Here is a 20,157-nt window from a genome sequence, read left to right as displayed (position 1 = left end):
AGAAAAAAGTGATATATTAGTAATATAATATTAGTATAGTTAATGGAACAAAGCCTTTACTTAATTCCCAATTTTAATTTTTGCCATTATTACATATTCGGAGGTGGTGAGGGCAATCCTGCAGGCTAATAAAACTTCAATTCAATCTCATGCACTAATTGAAATGCAGCCGGAGAAAATTGATTTTAATGTTATTCTTCTTATAGTTTAATGAAGTTACAAGAGCCTCTCAGTATCTAACAATGATAATCATTTCTATCTGTAATCTTATACGCATGTAATCAGTTATTGTATATGTGGGTTTCTCGTTAGTGGACACAAAAGCTTGTTGACTTATTAGTATAATGGAAAAATTATTCATGAAAATTCCCTTTGTTGCACTGTATCCAAAAAGACTACTTACTCATACCCAAGTGCTGCCTATATAAAGATCTGGGTGGTCCTTGTTCTCATTTCAGACATCCAGCTAATGTATGAAGTCTTAAAGACTTTCAATGTGAAAAAAGTATGCAAAGTAGTATTTCTCCAGAAGGAAAAAAAACCTGACTTTGCAGTGCCATATATAGGTAGCTTTCTTAAGTTAATGTCCAACTCGTGAGAGTCTTGAAGCAATAATCTATGAACAGCTGTGAAAAAACAATCATACCACTAGTTCTACAACAAAATCAAGGTAAAGACAATCTGTAGCTGGAATGAGACTACCTATGTACATAAAAAGCATGCGGTAAATAGGTAACTTTTCTTCAAAAAGAGCAAAAGTCCTCCAGAAACGCCAAAGTGACCTCAATTTGGAAGGTCGCTTACTCTAGTGCTTCACCTTCACATTATGCCTCAAATGAAATTCGGAAGAGATAGGAAACTTATTTCATAATAAAACCCCTGTTTCATGACACAGGTCATATATCATGGCAAGACTGAGCACAGCACAAGATGCAAGGTTGTTATACTTCATCGGTAATGACAATGATTTAAAAGTAGACTGGGGTTTAAAAATGTGATATTCAAGCTCTTTTGAAGAAACACCAAGAGATGGGCAATGTTCAGGACCGTAGATGTAGTGGTCAGCCAAGGAAACTTAGTGCAGCAGATTAAAAACACATCATGCACACTTCTGCCTTGAAATTGGAAGATGTCCAGCAGTGCCATACTGGCAGTAGATAGAGAAGTCAGTCCAGAATTGGTCTTCAAGGAAGAATTGAAGCCAAAAGCCAAGCCTTTGATGTGGAAACAAGGCCAAGTGACTCAACTATGAAAGAAAACATAGGAACTGAGGTGCAGAAAAATGGCTGTAGGTGCTCTGGACAGATTGAAAGTTAGTCAAAATGTGAAATGTTTGGCTGTAATTAAAGTCAGTTTGTTTATTTAATCGTGGGAGATTGGCACCCTAATGAATGTCTGGAGGTAGTAGTTAAAAATGCTGAAGGTTCTTTGAAAGTTTGGGCTACATTTCAGCAAATGAAGTTGAGGAATTCATGAGGATTCATGATGTCCTCCATGATGAAGAATACAGGCAGATACTTATCCATCATAAAATACCACCAAGTAGGTGTCTGACTGGCTCCAAATTAATTCTGCAGTATTATAACGATGAGAAGAACAAGGAGTCCTAGAAATTATGATGTGGCCCCTACAGAGCCCTGATCTCAATATCATCAAGTTTGTGTGAGATTAAGCGAAAGCCTATATTCACAGAAGATTTGTGATTATTTCTCCAAGATGTCTAGAACAACCATTCTATAGAGAAACTTAAAAACCTGTGTGTTACAAGTGTATCAAGAAGAACTGATGATGTTTCTAAGGAAAAGGATAGTCACACCAAATACTGATTAGATTTGCATTTTTCTTTTGTTCATTATCTCTGCATTTATTAATTGATAAACAAGGTACTACCATTCCTGGTGTGTGTGTTTTGTGTGTGTGTAGATAGATAGATAGATAGATAGATAGATAGATAGATAGATAGATAGATAGATAGATAGATAGATAGAGTGGGGAAAATAACTATTTGATACACTTTTGCAAGTTTTCCCACCTACAAAGAATGGAGAGGTCGGTAATTTTTATCGTAAGTACATTTCAACTAAGAAAGAATCTTTAAAAAATTCCAGAAAATGCCATACAACATTGCATGATTTTTACATAATTAATTTGCATTTTATTGCATGAAATAAATATTCAATACAATAGAAAAACAGAACTTAATATTTGGTACATAAATCTTTGCTTGCAATTACAGAGGTCAGACGTTTCCTTTAGTTCTTCAGCAAGTTTATACACACTGCAGCAGGGATTGTGGCCCACTACTCCATACAGATCTTCTCCAGATCTTTCAGGTTTCAGGGCTGTCACTGGGCAATATTGATTTTCAGCTCCCTCCAAAGATTTTATATTGGGTTCAGGTCTGAAGACTTACTACACCACTCCATAACCTTGAAATGCTTCTTACAGTGCCACTCCTTAGTTTCCCTGGCTGTGTATTGTGGGTCATTGTCATGCTGGAACATCCAGCTATGACCCATCTTCAATGTTTTTACTGAGGGAAAGAGGTTGTTGGCCAAAATCTCACTATACATGACCCCATCCATCCTCCCTTCAATACGGTGCCGTCATCCTGTCCCCTTTGCAAAAAAGCAGTCCCAAAGTATGATGTTTCCACACCATGCTTCACTGTTGGGACGGTGTTCCTGGGGTTTTTTTCTCATCCTTCTTCTTCCTCCAAATACGACGAGTGGATTTGATACCAAAAAGTTCTATTTTGGTCTCATCTGACCACATGATATGGAACATCCTGATGGTCGTTGGTGAACTTCAAAAGGGGCTGGAAATGTGCTGGCATGAGAAGGGGAACTTGCATAACCTGCAGGATTTTAAACCATGATGACATATTGTGCTACTAGCAATAATGTTTGAAATTGTGGTCCCAGCTCTCTTCAGTTCAATGACCATGTCCTCCCATGTAGTTTTGGGCTTATTCCTGACCTTTCTCGAAATAATCCTTATCAAATGAGGTGAGATCTTTCATGGAGCTCCAGACCGAGGAAGAGTGACAGTTATCTTGTGTTTCTTCCATTTTGTAATAAAAGTGCCAAAAGTTGTTGCCTTCACACCAAGCTGCTTACCTATTGTCCTATATCCCATTTCAGCCTTGTGCAGGTCTACAATTTTGTCCCTGGTGTCCTTAGACAGTTTTTTGGTCTTGGCCATGGTAAAGAGGTTGGAGTTTGATTGATTGAGTGTGTGAAAAGATATCCTTTACACAAATAATGAGTTCAAACAGGTGCAATTATTACAGGTAATGAGTGTAGGGGTGCTTTTAAAAGAAAAACTAACAGGTCTGTGAGAGCCATAATTCTTGCTGGTGGTTAGGTGATCAAATACTAATTTCATGCAATAAAATGCAATTTAATGATTTAAAAATCATACAACATGATTTTCTGTTTTTTATCTGTAGATTCTGTCTCTTACAATCTTTTTTAATACATTTGCAAACATTTCTGGTTTTTTTCAGTCAAGATAGGGTGCAGAGTGTCCATTAATTAAAAAAATGAACTTTTTTGAATTTACCAAATAGCTGCAATGAAACAAAGAGTGAAAAACTTAAAGGGGTCTGAATACTTTCCGTACCCACTGAATATATATATATATATATATATATATATATATATATATATATACACTGCTCAAAAAAGTAAAGGTAACACTAAAATCCCACATCCTAGATGATGTCACTGAATGAAATATTAAAGGTGTAAGTCTTTTTTTCATTACATAGTGGAATGTGTTGAGAACAATAAAACCTAAAAATCATCAATGTAAATCACAACTAATATCCCACAGAGGTCTGGACTTGGAATGATGCTCAAAATCAAAGTGGAAAATGAAGTTACAGGCTGATCCAACTTCAGTGGAAATGCCACAAGGAAATGGTGCTCAGTAGTGTGTGTGGCCTCAATGTGCCTGTGCAACCTCCCTACAATGTCTGGGCATGCTCTTGATGAGGCGGCAGATGGTCTCCTGAGAGATCTCCCAGACCTGGACTAAAGCATCCGCGAACTCCTGGACAGTCTGTGATGCAAATTGATGTTGGTGGATGGTGCGAGACATGATGTCCCAAAATGTGTTCAATCGGATTCAGGTCTGGGAATGGGCGGGTCAGTCCAAAGCTTCAATGACTTCATCTTGCAGGAACTGCTGACACGCTCCAGCCACATGAGGTCTGGCATTGTCCTGCATTAGGAGGAACCCAGGGCCAACCGCACCAGCATATGGTCTCACAAAGGGTCTGAGGATCTCATCTCGGTGACTAATGGCAGTCAGGCTACCTCTGGTGAGCACATGGAGGGCTGTGCGGCCCTCCAAAGAAATGCTACCCCACACCATTACTGACTCACTGCCAAACCGGTCATGCTGAAGGATGTTGCAGGCAGCAGATCGCTCACCACGGTGTCTCCAGACTCTGTCACGTCTGTCACATCTGCTCAATGGGAACCTGCTTTCCTCTGTGAAGAGCACAGGGCGCCAGTGGCGAATTTGCCAATCCTGGTGTTCTGTGGCAAATGCCAAGCATCCTGCACGGTGTTGGGCTGTGAGCATAACCCCATCTGTGGACGTTGAGCACTCAAACCATCCTAATTAAGTCGGTATCTAACCATTTGTGCAGACACATGCTCATTTGTGGCCTGCTGGAGATAATTTTGCAGGGCTCTGCCAGTGCTCCTCCTGTTCCTCCTTGCACAAAGATGGAAGTAGCGGTCCTGCTGCTGGCTTGTTGCCCTCCTACAGCCCCTCAACATCTCCTGGTGTACTGGCCTGTCTCATGGTAGTGCCTCCAGCCTCTGGACACTACGCTGACAGACACAGCAAACCGTATTGCCACAGCTCGCATTGATGTGCTATCCTGGATGAGCTGCACTACTTGAGCCACTTGTGTGGGTTGTAGAGTCCATCTCATGCTACCACGAGTGTGAAAGCACATCCAACATTCAAAAGTGGCCAAAACATCAGCCAGAAAGCATTGGTACTGAGATGTGGTCTGTGGTCCCCACCTGCCGAACCACTCCTTTATTGAGTGTGTCTTGATAATTGCCTATAATTTCTATCTGTTGTCTATTCCATTTGCACAACAGCATGGTAAATTGATTGTCAAACAGTGTTGCTTCCTAAGTGGACAGTTTGATTTCACAGAAGTTTCATTTACTTGGAGTTATATTCTGTTGTTTAAGTGTTCCCTTTATTTTTTTTTGAGCAGTGTATATATATATATATATATATATATATATATATATATATATATATATATACTGAATATACACTGGGTGAAATAAGTAAATCTATTTCCAAAGGTGCTATTCACATGAAATTATCACAAGATGTCGGTAACAACCGATCCAATCCACAGGCAATGAAATCAAACCATAGATGTCGAGAAATTAGGTTATGTGTAATAATGAGAAAAGACACGGAAAAAGTATTGAACACATGAAGAAAGAGTGGTGCAAAAAGCCATGGAAAGTCATGACACCAGCTAAAATTTATCAGTAAATAGAAAGCAATTTGACACTTAGTGACAAATTATACCAGCTGGTTTAATTAATGGTTTATAAAAATGTGTCTGATTACCAAGGTGCCACACAAAAAATATATAATGATTTCTTAAACCACTTAGCTGTCTTAAAACCTTTGCAACCTTATTGTTGCAAAACATACTGATTGCATTGGCAGAAGAATTTCTAAACTACAGAAGGTTCAAGTGAGCACTATTGAGGCTATATTCTGGAAGTAGAAAAAACATAGTTTCACCATAACCCGGCCACGACCAGGTATTCTCGTAAGATTTCAGACAGAGGAGTGAAAAGAGTTATCCAAGAGCCAAGGACCACCTGTGGAGAGCTACAGAAAGACCTGGAATCAGCAGGAAAAATAATTTAAAAGAAAACTATAAGTAATGCACTCATCCTCTATTGCGTGTATGTGTGCTCACCAACTCCATTGCTGAACAGAAAGTATGTTCAAGTGCATTCACATTTTCTTCAACAATATTTAGACAAGCCTGTAAATTACTGGGAGAATATAGACTGGTTAAATGAGACCAAAATTTAAATCTATGGATACATACCATGTTTGGAGGCCAAAAGGCACTGCAAATCACCACCAAAAGACCATAGCAACAGTGAAGTGTAGAGGCGGGAACATCATGGTGTGGGATGTCTTTCAGCATACGGCACTGACAAACATCAAATAATTGAAGGAAGGATGAATGGACAAATGTACTGAGACATTCTCAATAAATATCAGATGCAATCTACCAGGTTGATGAAGATGAAATTAGGATGGACAATTCAGCAAGACAATGGTCCCGAACACACAGCCAAGGAGACCCATCCAATCACCAGACCTAAATACAATATAAAATGTATGGAAGGAACTAAAACTTAGAGTTCACAGACTAATAACCTATCGAAGCTTGAGGATGTGAAGAGTGTTTATGTGGAAGAATGAGACAAAATCAAACTTGAGCAATGTCTTTCGAGTAGTTTCTCCATACAGAAGGCATCTTGAAGCAGTGGAAGAAGGAGCTAAAATCACACCTGAGCAATGCCTGCAACTAGTTTCTCCATACAGAAGGCATCTTGAAGCTGTCACCACTAGTGTTGAGCATTCCGATACCGCAAGTATCGGGTATCGGCCGATATTTGATGTATCGGAATTCCGATACCGAGATCCGATACTTTTGTGGTATCGGGTATCGGTATCGAAACAACATTAATGTGTAAAATAAAGAATTAAAATAAAAAATATTGCTATACTCACCTCTCCGACGCAGCCTGCACCTTACCGAGGGAACGGGCAGCGTTGTTTGCTTAAAATTTGCGCTTTAACTTCCTTACTTGAAGTCCCGGCTTGTGATTGGTCGCGCGCCACCCATGTGACCGCGACGCGACCAATCACAGCAAGCCGTGACGTAATTTTAGGTCCTTCAGGATTTTAAAATTACGTTCCGGCGTTGTGATTGGTTGCGTCGCGGTCACATGGGCGACGCGACCAATCACAAGCCGTGACGTCACGGGAGGCAGGAGACGCGCGCATTTTAAAATGCGCGCGTGTCCAGCCTCCCGTGACGTCACGGCTTGTGATTGGTCGCGTCGCCCATGTGACCGCGACGCAACCAATCACAACGCCGGAACGTAATTTTAAAATCCTGAAGGACCTAAAATTACGTCACGGCTTGCTGTGATTGGTCGCGTCGCGGTCACATGGGCGACGCGACCAATCACAAGCCGGGACTTCAAGTAAGGAAGTTAAAGCGCGAATTTTAAGCAAACAACGCTGCCGGTTCCCTCGCTGAAGTCCAGGCTGCGTCGGAGAGGTGAGTATAGCAATATTTTTTATTTTAATTCTTTATTTTACACATTAATATGGTTCCCAGGGCCTGAAGGAGAGTTTCCTCTCCTTCAGACCCTGGGAACCATCAGGAATACCGTCCGATACATGAGTCCCATTGACTTGTATTGGTATCGGGTATCGGTATCGGATTAGATCCGATACTTTGCCGGTATCGGCCGATACTTTCCGATACCGATACTTTCAAGTATCGGACGGTATCGCTCAACACTAGTCACCACCAGCAAAGGCTTTTGAACAAAGTGTTAAATATTAAATACATTTCACTAAGCGTGTGCAATACTTTTTCTCATTGTTACACATAAATAGTTTATTGGACAGCTAAGGTTTAATTTATTTGTCTGTGTGGGTTCAATGGGTTGTTACCAACATCTGCTGAGAATTTTATGTCAATAGTGGAGCTCCCCCACGTCAGGGCAATGGGGAACTCGGTACCGGGTCCCTCTTGGTTCTGGGGGTGTCACGGTGGCCTGACCCGGTCCGTGGCCCTTTGAAGGGCGTCCAATTAAAGGTGAAGTTTGTCTAGTGTTCGTGACACCACTTGTGGTATTCGGTCAGGGTGACCGACGCTGCTAGGGGTCCGCTGGGGTGATTGAATGGCAGCTAGATGATATACCTTCCCACAGGTGAAGTATGTCCCCAGGGCTTCCCAGATGTGTAGGTGGTGATTGTGGACGATGTAAGGCGCAATGAATAACGAGGACACAAAGGTTGCAGTCTCTACCTTTTACTGAAGACTTCAGCGTCCACAGTCCAGAGTACCATTCACAGGGCAGGCAGAGTCTGGCTGGTCCGAAGGTAAATCCAGAGTTCTCTTACCCAGGTGGAAATCAGCAGCCTTCCTACTAGCGCCTGTGTGTTGTATTACCTCCCTGCTGAGCACCACGGGATAGTCCTCACAACTTTCGTAGATGTTTCTGATGTTCTCTCTCTCTCTGTCCCCCAGATGGTATGGATAGGACAACCCATATGACTGGGATAGCCTGGGGCTTGTTTGTAGGGACCCTAGAGACGCCCCGACCCCACAATTTGCCACCGTGTCTTCTTAGGTATTAAGGTCGGGCAGCCAACTTGGAATTGACTGTCCTGCCAGTCTCTGAAGTAATGTGTAGAGTCAATTACTCCCTCGGTGTTCCGGCCACCGGCTACGCGCCTCAGAAGGAGGCTGCCGATCTTGGGGCAGAACTCCTCCCGGTATTAGCTCCTTGTGCTGTGACTTTGTTTCTCACTCTCCACAATACACTTCTCTTCATGTCCTTTCTTAGGATGCTGCCGCACGGGGGGCAGGAGCAGCTCCGTAGCTTTCTATCTCGTGTTCGGCCTCTGCCTGGATCCCACCCCTGACAGGGACCCTCTGTCTGCAGCTCAGATGTCCCTCCTTTTCCCCCTGTCTGCCTGACAGGTCCTCTCTGGGTCAAACCCAGGCAGCTTCTCACTGACTTCCTATCCAACCCACCAGTTTTACCCGTGTGTGAGGAGTGCCCTAATAGATAGAAGCAAGGCTCCCCCTGGTGGACTGGGGGGTGAAGTGTAGTGCGTGACTTGTGATACCTAGCAAGGTGAACTCCTTTAGTACCATCAGACGCAATATCACTCCCCCTAGTGGAAGATCAACATTACTGCAGCAACCAGGACTCTGGGGCACTGCACTTAGCACCTTTAGAAAAAAAATTACTTAGAAAATTGGTGACGTGTTCAATATTTATTTCATCTAATGTAAATATATTTTTTTGGGGGGTTGGTGCCTTTATACTGATTAAATCATACCTTGGTTGATGAAATCCATCTTGTGGTTGTTGAGCAAGATAGGCACGTGCACAGTAGCAGCTATTGGATCACAAATAGCTGCTCCTGTGCAGGTGCAGCAGGCGCCATTTTCAATTGGATTTTTTTTTTAATTTAGGAGAACCTCAAATTTATTAATTATATGCACAGTACATATGCGATTATGCTGCAGCTCAGGTGCCACGGCTGTCGCCTGGCTTCAGAAGGTTTTTTTTTTCTCCAATATGCATATATAATATTTATTATAATATTTTTATGTAAACTAGGGGGCAGGTCACTGAGGATCAGTGACCTGTCAGCAGTCTTCATTATGACTAGCTAAGCAGAGCACCACATAGAGACCTCCCACAGGCCACCCTGAAGTACGAGCATGTCATTAACTCCAAACTGAAAATAAATATTAGACAACAACCACAAGACGGATTTCATCAACCAAGATACCATTTTAATCAGTATACTGGAGCCAACCTGACATTGTCTGTAGGTTACTGTACACAATCCTGCTGGCTTGTTACCGTTAAATGACCATACCTATATTCTAAAGCATTTTGGTTCAAATTTGTTCTAAGTTCTTGCATGAAGACATCATGCACTTTCAGTTCATCACCAGGAAAATGACATCACATCAACCAGACAGATGTAATCACACTTTAAAAAAAAAATAAAACTTTTGGTCGCTAATGTTTATGCAAATATACTGTCCACAGCATTGACATTGCAACGCCAAGAAGGAAAGGTTGACGAATTATGGAAAAAACAAGGTCGATAGACACATTATTGATATGCAAGTGATGAAAAAATGGAAACAAAATTTTCAATACCTCCTGCCACGTGCAGAAAAAGATGCTAGAAATGAGGTCACATAAAAATGCTATTAACTTGCAGATATGGAGTTAATCTGCAGGTTAATAGTGTTTTGAATCTGCCCAGCACCAGCAATTAGACCCCCACTGCCTGGAGGAAATTAACTTTATTCCCCCCGGTAGTGTTCGATGTTCACTCATGGAGGTAGTGTCGGCACGATTTCAGTCACCCCTCTGTGAATAGAAAGTGGCAGATGTAACCTAGGCCCCAGCTCTGACTTACAGCAGCTCAGCATTAGGGCTGGCTGTCAGTCAGTTCAAATGGCGCGGTTACAGCCACCGCTTTCCTACACAAAGCGATGACTGAAACTGTGCTTGCACCTCCCCATGACTTAAACCCGAATGCTATGGGGAGGAATAAAGTTAATTTTGTCTCACCAGCGGGAGTGTGTGTCGGTGACAGGCAGGTTAAGAATGCTATTAACCTGTAGATTAACCCTATATCTGCAGATTAATAAAGTTTTTTCACGTGACAGGTTACATTGAAATATTGGTTGTCTAAAAAATGTTCCAAATATTCTGAATGCACTTGGGTATGCAAATTATCAAGATCCACTGCTGGCAGCTCGCTTTGCAATTGCTAACCAATAACATTCCGGATGTCCTTGATGGGAGACAAGCCTGGAGACTCTGCAGGCCATGGCAGCATGTTTTGGCCACACAGGTTCGTGTTAAAAAACGGTTACTGGAACACTTTGGAGAAGTGACAGTATCACTGATTTCATGACCAACTCAGTGAAACAACAATCTGTTAGAGTACCTGGAATGAACAGTAGAGTATCTCATCTACTGTACTTTATACCATCCCAGGTGTAAGACCGGTGTGACATTCCCTTATGATGGCCTCTTCACGGCATTTCCCACATGTTCTCATCTGATTAGAAAAAAAGCACAGAGTGATCCATTCTGTAAAGCAAGTGAAATTAGACATCATACACCAAGCCTAAGGCATCTATATCAATACATAACACCAGAGGGCATTTGCACAAGATTGGGTTAGAGTCAAACGTCCATCTACAGGTGCTCCATTGAAGTCATGCCACTACTCACAAGGCTAGACTGCAATAGAGGTCTGTCCTATTTAGCCGATGAGTTCCGTTTTTTTCTTTGATGCAATGATAACTGGAGATTGATCTGGAGACCATATATATATATATATATATATATATTTTTTTTTTTTTTCCCTATACTTAGGTGTTGTTTGTGAGATGTCTATGTTTTGTGGTTGTTGCCAGTTGAAGGTTTTGCTAGCATGTTACGTTAATGTAAAAAGCTTGGATAATGAGAAATTGGGGCAATAATTATATTTACAGAAATGCAAGGGTTGACTAATGACTATGACTTGACTAAGGCTTAAGTAAGGGTTAACTTGTATTACAATGAATTTGTATTTGCATGTTTAAGATGCAAAATCACAGCAAAAATATTATACTTTTGCCAAGATTTCAAAACGTGAATACAGCCTAAAAATACATGTGATAACAACTCTAAACACAATATTAACATATCCTAAACTTTTTGGTGCTCAGTCTCAAACACTTCAGCATCTCTCCGTTTGGACAACGCCGATTAAATTAGTACTCTTGGGAGAATTGTCTGTATCTTTGTATGTACAGAATAGTGGAAGCTGCAGTCGACATTTTCTACTTAAGTATGAATATAAAACATATGTTTCTTAAAAGTAATCTTTTTATATAATAATAAATCACCATAATTGTTCTCATTATATAATCATACATTTAAGGCATGCTGCTGGGAAATATATATGTAAGGATTTAAACAAGGCACCCTGTATTACTCTTACCAATGGGAACTAAAGCTTGCTGCATAAAGCCGAGAACTTCAGTGGGTTACATTACTATATGCAAACACATGTATAATATTCATTGTCCTGGTCCTGAAACATAGGGAAGAGGTAATTGAGGCAAAGATCCTTCCAGCTTTGGGCTCAAGTGGTTAAAAATTATCAAGCAAAAAAGCCTGAAGACAAACAGAATATTGTATTTGATTACCATAGAATTGGATACTTAACACCAGCTGCTTCTGAACCTGAGCGTTTGGTAGCTCCTCATCTCATTCACCACCTCCAAGTGTCAGATGATGGTGCTTATTGATATTGATTGTGCGCGTGTTCTTTTATTGCTTTAGTGTAAATCATGATCATTGATCATGTGCTTAAAAACATATGTCAATATGCTATAGATTTACAAAGCCATTGGCAAAGTAACATTATGATTGCAAAAAGGTAAAGATGATGGCACGTCTACCAAATGAGATGACTAAAAAGGTTAGAAATGTACCACACCAAGCGAAAGATACTCAGTACATCTTATTTTATTCTTGTCTTTCAGAAATAGACCAGGGGAGCTGCGGAGACCCAGGAATTCCAGCATTTGGAACAAGAGAAGGTTCAAGATTTCGACATGGAGACACTCTGGTATTCCGGTGCCAGCCAGCATTTGAGCTGGTTGGGCAGTCAACAATCACATGCCAAAAGAACAGCCAGTGGTCTGCCAGAAAACCTAGTTGTGTGTGTAAGTGAGGAGAGAAGTCTGTGTGTGTGTAAAACCAGGCCAGCCAGACAGCAATGGGTGCCACGCACCCACTCATCTTTCCACCCTCCCCTACCCCCCAAAGGCAATAAGGACTCGGAGTGCCATGCAAATGAAAATACTAATCGCATGCTAATAACATTCATATTCCATTTTCAGCAGTAATTTAAGCCGCTCAACGAGGGAGAGGTGCAGCTGGAATTACTGCCTCTCTAGGAGAACCTTATTTTTTATCATGAAATATTCATGTTTTAATTTAGGAGAAGAGAATTTTCGCAATCAGGCAGTTTTTAAATGTACCTTGTACTGAATTTTTAGTTGAATTAACACTATCGATGTTGGTTCTGATTTATATGGCAACCTCTCTAGATTGCTTTCTATATAACAGAGCTTGTCACGTACATAAGGTAAACATCCAACAGGTACTTCTGAAAGGTGTAAGGGTAGAGTCATGGCGATGTAATTATACCGGTAGGGACATTCTCATTGCAGAACTGTTGATGAATAAATCTATATTATATCTATTCATGTGCTTTGTTCAGTGCAGCTACCAGAAGCCAGTGGTACCGCATTTCTGTGATGTTTTGTTTCTTAAGACGGCAATTAAATTTAGAGCGTCTTTGCTTCCACATTGTTTTTAAGTAAAGTTACTGATGCATCGATTAGATTACTTTTATTAACCTATGTAATATTATAATATGGTTACATAGGATTCTTAAAGATTTTTGCTCTCCAAAGAAACCTAATCTTCAATTTCATTTATAGTAAATATCAAATCTAAGATAGTTATGTCAGTGGTTGTCCACCCTCCGCCTTATAAAGTTCAGAAATAAAACTTTTAGCCTCAACCGAGATTTAGCCGGGGCCAACACAGGAAATATGTCCAATGTATAAACATGGCCATGGTTACACCATTAATTTGAAACTGTATCTGATTAAAGTTTTAGAAAATATGGAAACTATATATATTTAAAGAGCGTAATATATAAAAGGAACATCGACAAAATTATGACCATGTAAATACAATGTGTATCCTGGTATGAACAATTCCTTTAAAAGTTATTCTCAAGTTGTCTGTTGAGCAGCACATAGTTCTGCAGTCTCCTTACTTCCTGTTTGCTGTCAGGTTGGGCTCTCTCCCTTGAGTGACATTTCTGTGGAGACTGACTGGAATGTCAGGATTTAACTCCTCTCCTGGAATGTAACTACTGCACATACTTGGCCAGGCTGTTGTGGTCAAGTGCTATATAACACTATGTAAGATAAAAGCTCTTATAGAGGAGAACCGCAGAAGAAAGAAAAAGAAAGTCAATTTCAGACTTGCTTATTTCATGTTGTCTAACTAAGGAATATAGTGTCTAAGGGTTCTTAAAGGCCCATATTCCTCAAAAACATATAAATGCCTATACACAAGTATAACAAGTAGAGTAGCATATAATGAATGCTATAGTCCCTGAGTAGACACCAAACTGATCATATTGTCCATATACAGTTGAAAGTTGAAACCAGAAGTTTACATACACTGTATAAAAAGACACATATTCATATTTTTCTCACTATCTGACATTAAATCAGAAAAAAACTTTCCCATTTTAGGATTACCATAATTATTAATATTTGCCAAATGCCAAATAATGAGAGGGAATGTTTTAAGGCATTTTTATTACCTACTGCAAAGTCAAAAGTTTACATACATTTCATTAGTATTTGGTACCATTACCCTTATGCTGAATGGCTTGGGTCAAATGTATGGAATATCCTTCCACGAGCTTCTCACAGCTCGAATTTGGACCCAGTCTTCCTGACAAAACTGCTGTAACTGTTCCCGGTTTGTAGGTCACCTTGCTCGCACCTGCTTTTTCAGCTTTGCCCATAAATTTTCAATAGTATTGAGATCAGGGCTTTGTGATGGCCACTCCCAAACATTGACTTTGTTATCCTTAAGCCACTTTGTTTCCCTTTTGGCAGTATGCTTCTGGTCAGTGTCCTTTTGCAAGACCCATTTCCTCCCAAGCTTTAATTTCCTGGCTGATGTCTTAAGATGTTGCTTCAGTATTGGCACATACTGTAATCTTCTTTTCTCATGATGCCATCTATTTTGTGAAGTGCACCAGTCCCTCCTATAGCAAAACAACTCCACAACATGATGCTGCCATCCCCGTGTTTCACAGTTGGGATGATGTTCTTAGACTTCCAAGCTTCTCTCTATTTCCTTCAAATGTAACGATGATCATTATGCCCATAAAGTTCAATTTCAGTTTTATCAGACCTCCAAAAATTAAGGTCTTTGATCCAGTGTGTCTTTACAAACATTAATCTGGCTTTTTTATGTTTCTTTTGGGTATTGTCTTCTTCCTGGCAGAGTTCCCTTTCAGCCCCCCATGTTGATACAGTACTTGTTTCACTGTGGATATAGACATAATCTTACCAGCTCCGCCATCATCTTAGCAAGGTCTTTTGATTTTGTCCTTGGGTTGAAATGTACATGTTGGACCAAAGTACGTTCATCTCTGAGATACAGAACCTGTCTCCTTTCTGAGCAGTATGATGGCTGGACATTCCCATCTTGTTTGTACTTGCGTATGATTACTTGCTTATAATTGTTTGTACAGATGAACGAGGCACATTCAGGTATCTTGAAATTGTACCCAAGGATGAGCCAGACTTGTGCAAGTCTACAATTCTAAATTTTGAAGGTACTTAAGGAAGAGTGAGGCACATGAGTCTATCTATAAGTGGAACAGAGGTTGTTGTTCCACATGGCCCTTGAATCTTGCAGGGTGCTCCAAAGGTCCACTTTTTCTATTCAAGACCATTATTGAAAAGGATATATTATGGCTGCGAGGCCCTTGTTCAGATTTTAAACTAGAAACTTCAAGTTACTTTTTTTTTTGTAGTACCCAGATTCCAAACTGGGCTATGCACAAGTATTCTCCAAAAACAGTTTTTACTCACTTTGTGCTGAAGAAAGATTTGTATGTCTCTTAATAAATTTGTACTTGCACCAGAAATTGAAACCTTTGCCTTCTATGAGCGGGTGCAGATTTTCACTACATTTTCTATGAAATTTTAGTATATTCAATGGAGAAAACTTACCACATTTTAGGGCAAATAAAGGGTGGGCCATTTATATGGATACACCTAAATAAAATGGGAATGGTTGGTGATATCAACTTTGTTTGTAGCATATTAGTATATGGGAGGGGGGAAACTTTTCAAGCTGGGTGGTGACCGTGGTGGTCATTTTGAATTCGGCCATTTTGGATCCAAATTTATTTTTTCCAATGGGAAGAAGGTCACGTGACACATGAAACTTATTGAGAATTTCACAAGAAAAACAATGGTGTGCTTTTTTAACGTAACTTTATTCTTTCATGAGTTATTTACAAGTTTATGACCACTTATAAAATGTGTTCAATGTGCTGCCCATTGTGTTGGATTATCAATGCAACTCTCTTCTCCCACTCTTGACACACTGATAGCAACACCGCAGAAGAAATGCTAGCACAGGCTTCCAGTATCCATTGCTTCAGATGCTGCACATCTCATATCTTCACATCATAGACAATTGCCTTCAGATGACACAAAGTTAAAAGTCTAAGGGGGTCAGATTGGGAGACCTTGGTGGCCATTCAACTGGCCCACGACAACCAATCCACTTTCCAGGAAACTGTTCATGTAGGAATGCTCGGACCTGACACCCATAATTGATGGAATGGTGTGGTATATGGGGTACAAAGATAGTTGGGCCATTCTTCATCAATGGAAACCTCAATACCACTGGATATCTGAAATTGCTACATGATGATGAGTTGCCTTTTTTATACACTGAAGATCGCACATTCCCTGGGTTTTTCCAGCAAGATGGCGCACCACCACATTATGTGTATCAGGTCAGAGCATTCATACAAGGAATCTGACCCCCTTAGACTAGCATTTCATCTGTGGTGTTGCTATCAGTGTGCCAAGAGTGGGAGAAGAGGGTTGCATAGTCAATCCAACACAATAGGCAGCACTTTGAACACATTTTATAAGTGGTCATAAACTTGTAAATAACTCATGAAAGAATAAAGTTATATTAAAACCAAGCACACCATTGTTTTTCTGGTGAAATTCTCAATAATTGTGATGTGTCACGTGACCCTCTTCACATTGGAAAAAATAAAGATGGATCCAAAATGGCCAACTTCAAAATGGCCGCCATGGTCACCACCCATCTTGAAAAGTTTCCTCCTCCCATATACTAATGTGCCACAAACAGGAAGTTGATATCACCTACTATTCCCATTTTATTTAGGTGTATCCATATAAATGGCCCTCCCTGTATATTGTCTCAAAGCCAATAATAAATTTTCCCCTACAATATATAATTATAAGTATATATGGAAAAAAAAAAAATTTTTGTTTTATTTCTCAAGATTAAGACATGTTTTCATTTAATTTCATGAATATTAACAAAGAGGAATATATAATAACTGAAGCATGGCGAGTTTATCCTTATATTGTTTGCAAAGGGTTTACAGTCATAGAGTTCAGTACAGTTTATTTTTTATTAAGCGGATTTTTACATTTGTTGAGTTTTGTTACCTTGCTTTAGTCACACATTAAACTGTTTTTCAGTTGATATCACGCTGAGATTAGACAAGTCTCACTTCCTCAGGGAGAACTCAGGGGTTTCTGTGTGTATTAATTAGAGGTATTTACTTTTTATTTTTCAACTCCAGAAAATATCTCCAGGGATTAATGTGTTCCAAGAATTTGGAAACATTAAAAAGGCAACCGATTACCATGACATATCATAAGATAGTAAAATATATTTCACAATTGTGTCAAGAGAGGGTCATTTTCCTCTCGAGAAAATAACTTGGGATTTCAGTTTATTATTGAAGTACAAATTGAATGGTGGGTGCACACAAAAAGTATGAACATTTACGAGCTGTTTGAATGGACCTACCATGGAAAAAATACGGATTTTTTTTTTGTTGCAAATTATTTGTCCTCAGAAAAAAAATCTATCTAAGCATCAAAAGATAAGTCATAAGAATAAAAAAATAAATAAATAAAAGTGTTGAATGGCACGTGTGAATAAATCGACTCACCACAAGTTTGGTCACTAAAAATACAGTATATTTAAGCTGCTCCAGTCATGCCCTTTGTATCCTCCTATAAACCCTTAAATCATGTATAGCCGTTACCAATACTTATTACATTAACAGATGAAGCAAAAGTCAGACTCATCATGACTTACAATGCACACTCTTTGTAACTTGTCACAGAAGGTTATCCCACCTGACTTGTGTTAGATAACTTAATAATGTACAAGCCATTGATCGATGTCATGTTAGGTGTTGAATTACATTTTTGTGTCTTGAGTTCCCATTATTCAATTGTAGATATACACTGCCGCTACTGTATATATACCAGACCAGAGACCCTAAATTACTAGACCTCCTATCTACTCCTACCACAGGGAACACACAAATACACATATACTGTATTCTTACCATGCAGACTGGGAAAGCACATGGCTTAAACTTTTAACATTTTGATAAGCCCCAATTCAACTGATGGAAGCCTAAATAGTGTCACTCTAGTCTCTTTTTAGACAGTATGTTATTTATTTATCTTGGCGTCATTAATTCCACAGCACTTTATAGACAATACCGGCACTGTCCCCATTTGGGGCTCACAACCTAGATTCCCTATCAGTATGTCTTTGGAGTGTGATAGGAATCCAGAGTATCTGAAGGAAACACACGCACATGGAGAACATACAAAGTCCTAGCAGATGTTGTCCTTGGTGGGATTTGAACCCTGGACCCCTGCACTGCATTTAGGCACTATGCTGCCCAGTATACACAGGATCACTTTTTTACTGTATGGGATAGAGCAGGAGGCCAAGTAATTCCATACAGAGGCATGCAGTATAATGAAATTTACTGCACAGTATACCCTTTTCTACGTGGGATCTTATGGTTGGTAGATGCCAAGACGTCAGTCACTAGCATCCATTAAATATGGGCCGATAAGAGAGCCTTTCACACATATAAGCACATAACTTTTATACTGATTATGTATCATGGGGGTGATTTTTTCAAGTAGCATGGAGGTTCAGGGATCATGGTACCCAGCGTGACAGCAGAAGTCACTTGTCAGACAGTAGACAGAGGCGGCAATCACAGGGCTATAAACAGCGTATTCTTCCTTTTTGATCTCAGCAATACAGAGGAGCTGAGCTTGTAAACCCTCTCCTCTCTGACCCGACACTGTTGGTTAGAAGCACAAAGTTTTCCCTTATATAAGGGTTATCTTTCTTTTGCCACTCTGGAATTTGGCATTTTTTGTTACTGGCATTCCTTTTTATGGTGCTACGTATTTTTCAATAGAAATTGTATGGAAACTAGTGATGAGTGAGTGTACTTGTTGCTCTGGTGTTCCCGAGCATGCTCGGGTGGTATCCGAGTATTTATGACTGCTCAAAGATTACTTTTCATCACCTTAGCATCATGATTTACAGCTATTAGCCAGCTTGATTACATGTGAGGATTCCCTAGCAACCAGGCAACCCCCACATGTACTCAGGCTGGCTAATAGCTGTAAATCATTCAGCTGCCGTGATGAAAATGAAATCTCCTAACACTAACAAATACTCGGAGGTCACCCGAGCAATGAGTACACTCGCTCATCACTAATGGAAACATATCTTTGTAGTTACAATGGTCTAATTAATTTGATTTACCACTTTGATAAAGGAAAACATAAGATTTTTGCTGAGGATAGGAAACCTTTGTTAGAATAATTGATTGTACTATCAAAACTTGACATTAGCATAGCTGGCAAGATGGTGATCTTCTATTTCAGAGTGTTGAGGGGGCAGTAAATCGTGCAAGTGTTTCTAATCAGATTGGATTTCTTGTTAGTTTTATATTGGTCATGAATGTCCCTATGTTTGCAACACGTGTGCAATGGTGAAATTTACAAGATGTGGATGCGAAGAGGCGCAACAAAAAGGGCAGGGGGAATCCACTGCCATTTGGCCTGAGGATACCTCCCTGCTGCATTAGAAGACCGCAGTGCTATAAATGGTTTATGACACTTTGAAGGCCTTTTGGGGAATTTTGTATAGGGCCTGTGAGCTTTCAATTCATGCCCAGTTTACTCATTTTTATTGGCTTGTAGGGGTCAAAAATGGTCAAATGCTTAAATGATGCTCTGCTGCAGTGAGACATTTTTTTGTCCATGTCTTTAAATCTAAATTAACTAATAATGAAGAACGCTTATAACAGATCATTAGGTAATCAGCTAAGAGGAGAACAGACAGTCCATTTCTGCTCTTCTCCAGCACCACATAATCCCTGTGGGTTAAGTGCCCTAAGCTCATGATAGCAAATAAGAGATGGATCAGTGCTGATAAATATATATGTATGTATAGACTGTCTAGCGATAATTATATAGCCTCAGTAGAGCTAATGAGAAGGATTGCCGGCGGACGTGCAAATTATGTGTTATTATCCATGGATATCTCAGAGGTAGCGCGAGTGTATTTGTTTTGCTGG

The 20,157-nt window shown here is 40.0% G+C and overlaps 1 protein-coding gene across 2 annotated transcripts in view; it reads left to right on the top strand.

Annotated features, from left to right (window-relative positions):
* Positions 1-20,157, top strand: part of CSMD2 (CUB and Sushi multiple domains 2) — a 1,405,803-nt gene that overhangs the window by 1,007,586 nt on the left and 378,060 nt on the right. The window contains exon 13 of one of the 2 annotated variants that reach the window (XM_077296070.1): positions 12,401-12,583. The exons of the other annotated variant lie outside the window; for it this stretch is intronic. Coding sequence (XP_077152185.1) covers positions 12,401-12,583 — 183 coding nt within the window. The remainder of the gene's footprint in view (positions 1-12,400; positions 12,584-20,157) is intronic. 2 annotated transcript variants of the gene reach the window in all.

Source organism: Ranitomeya variabilis, chromosome 3 (assembly GCF_051348905.1).
Source record: "Ranitomeya variabilis isolate aRanVar5 chromosome 3, aRanVar5.hap1, whole genome shotgun sequence".
NCBI lineage: Eukaryota > Metazoa > Chordata > Amphibia > Anura > Dendrobatidae > Ranitomeya > Ranitomeya variabilis.
This window is presented reverse-complemented; position numbering and strand designations above follow the sequence as displayed.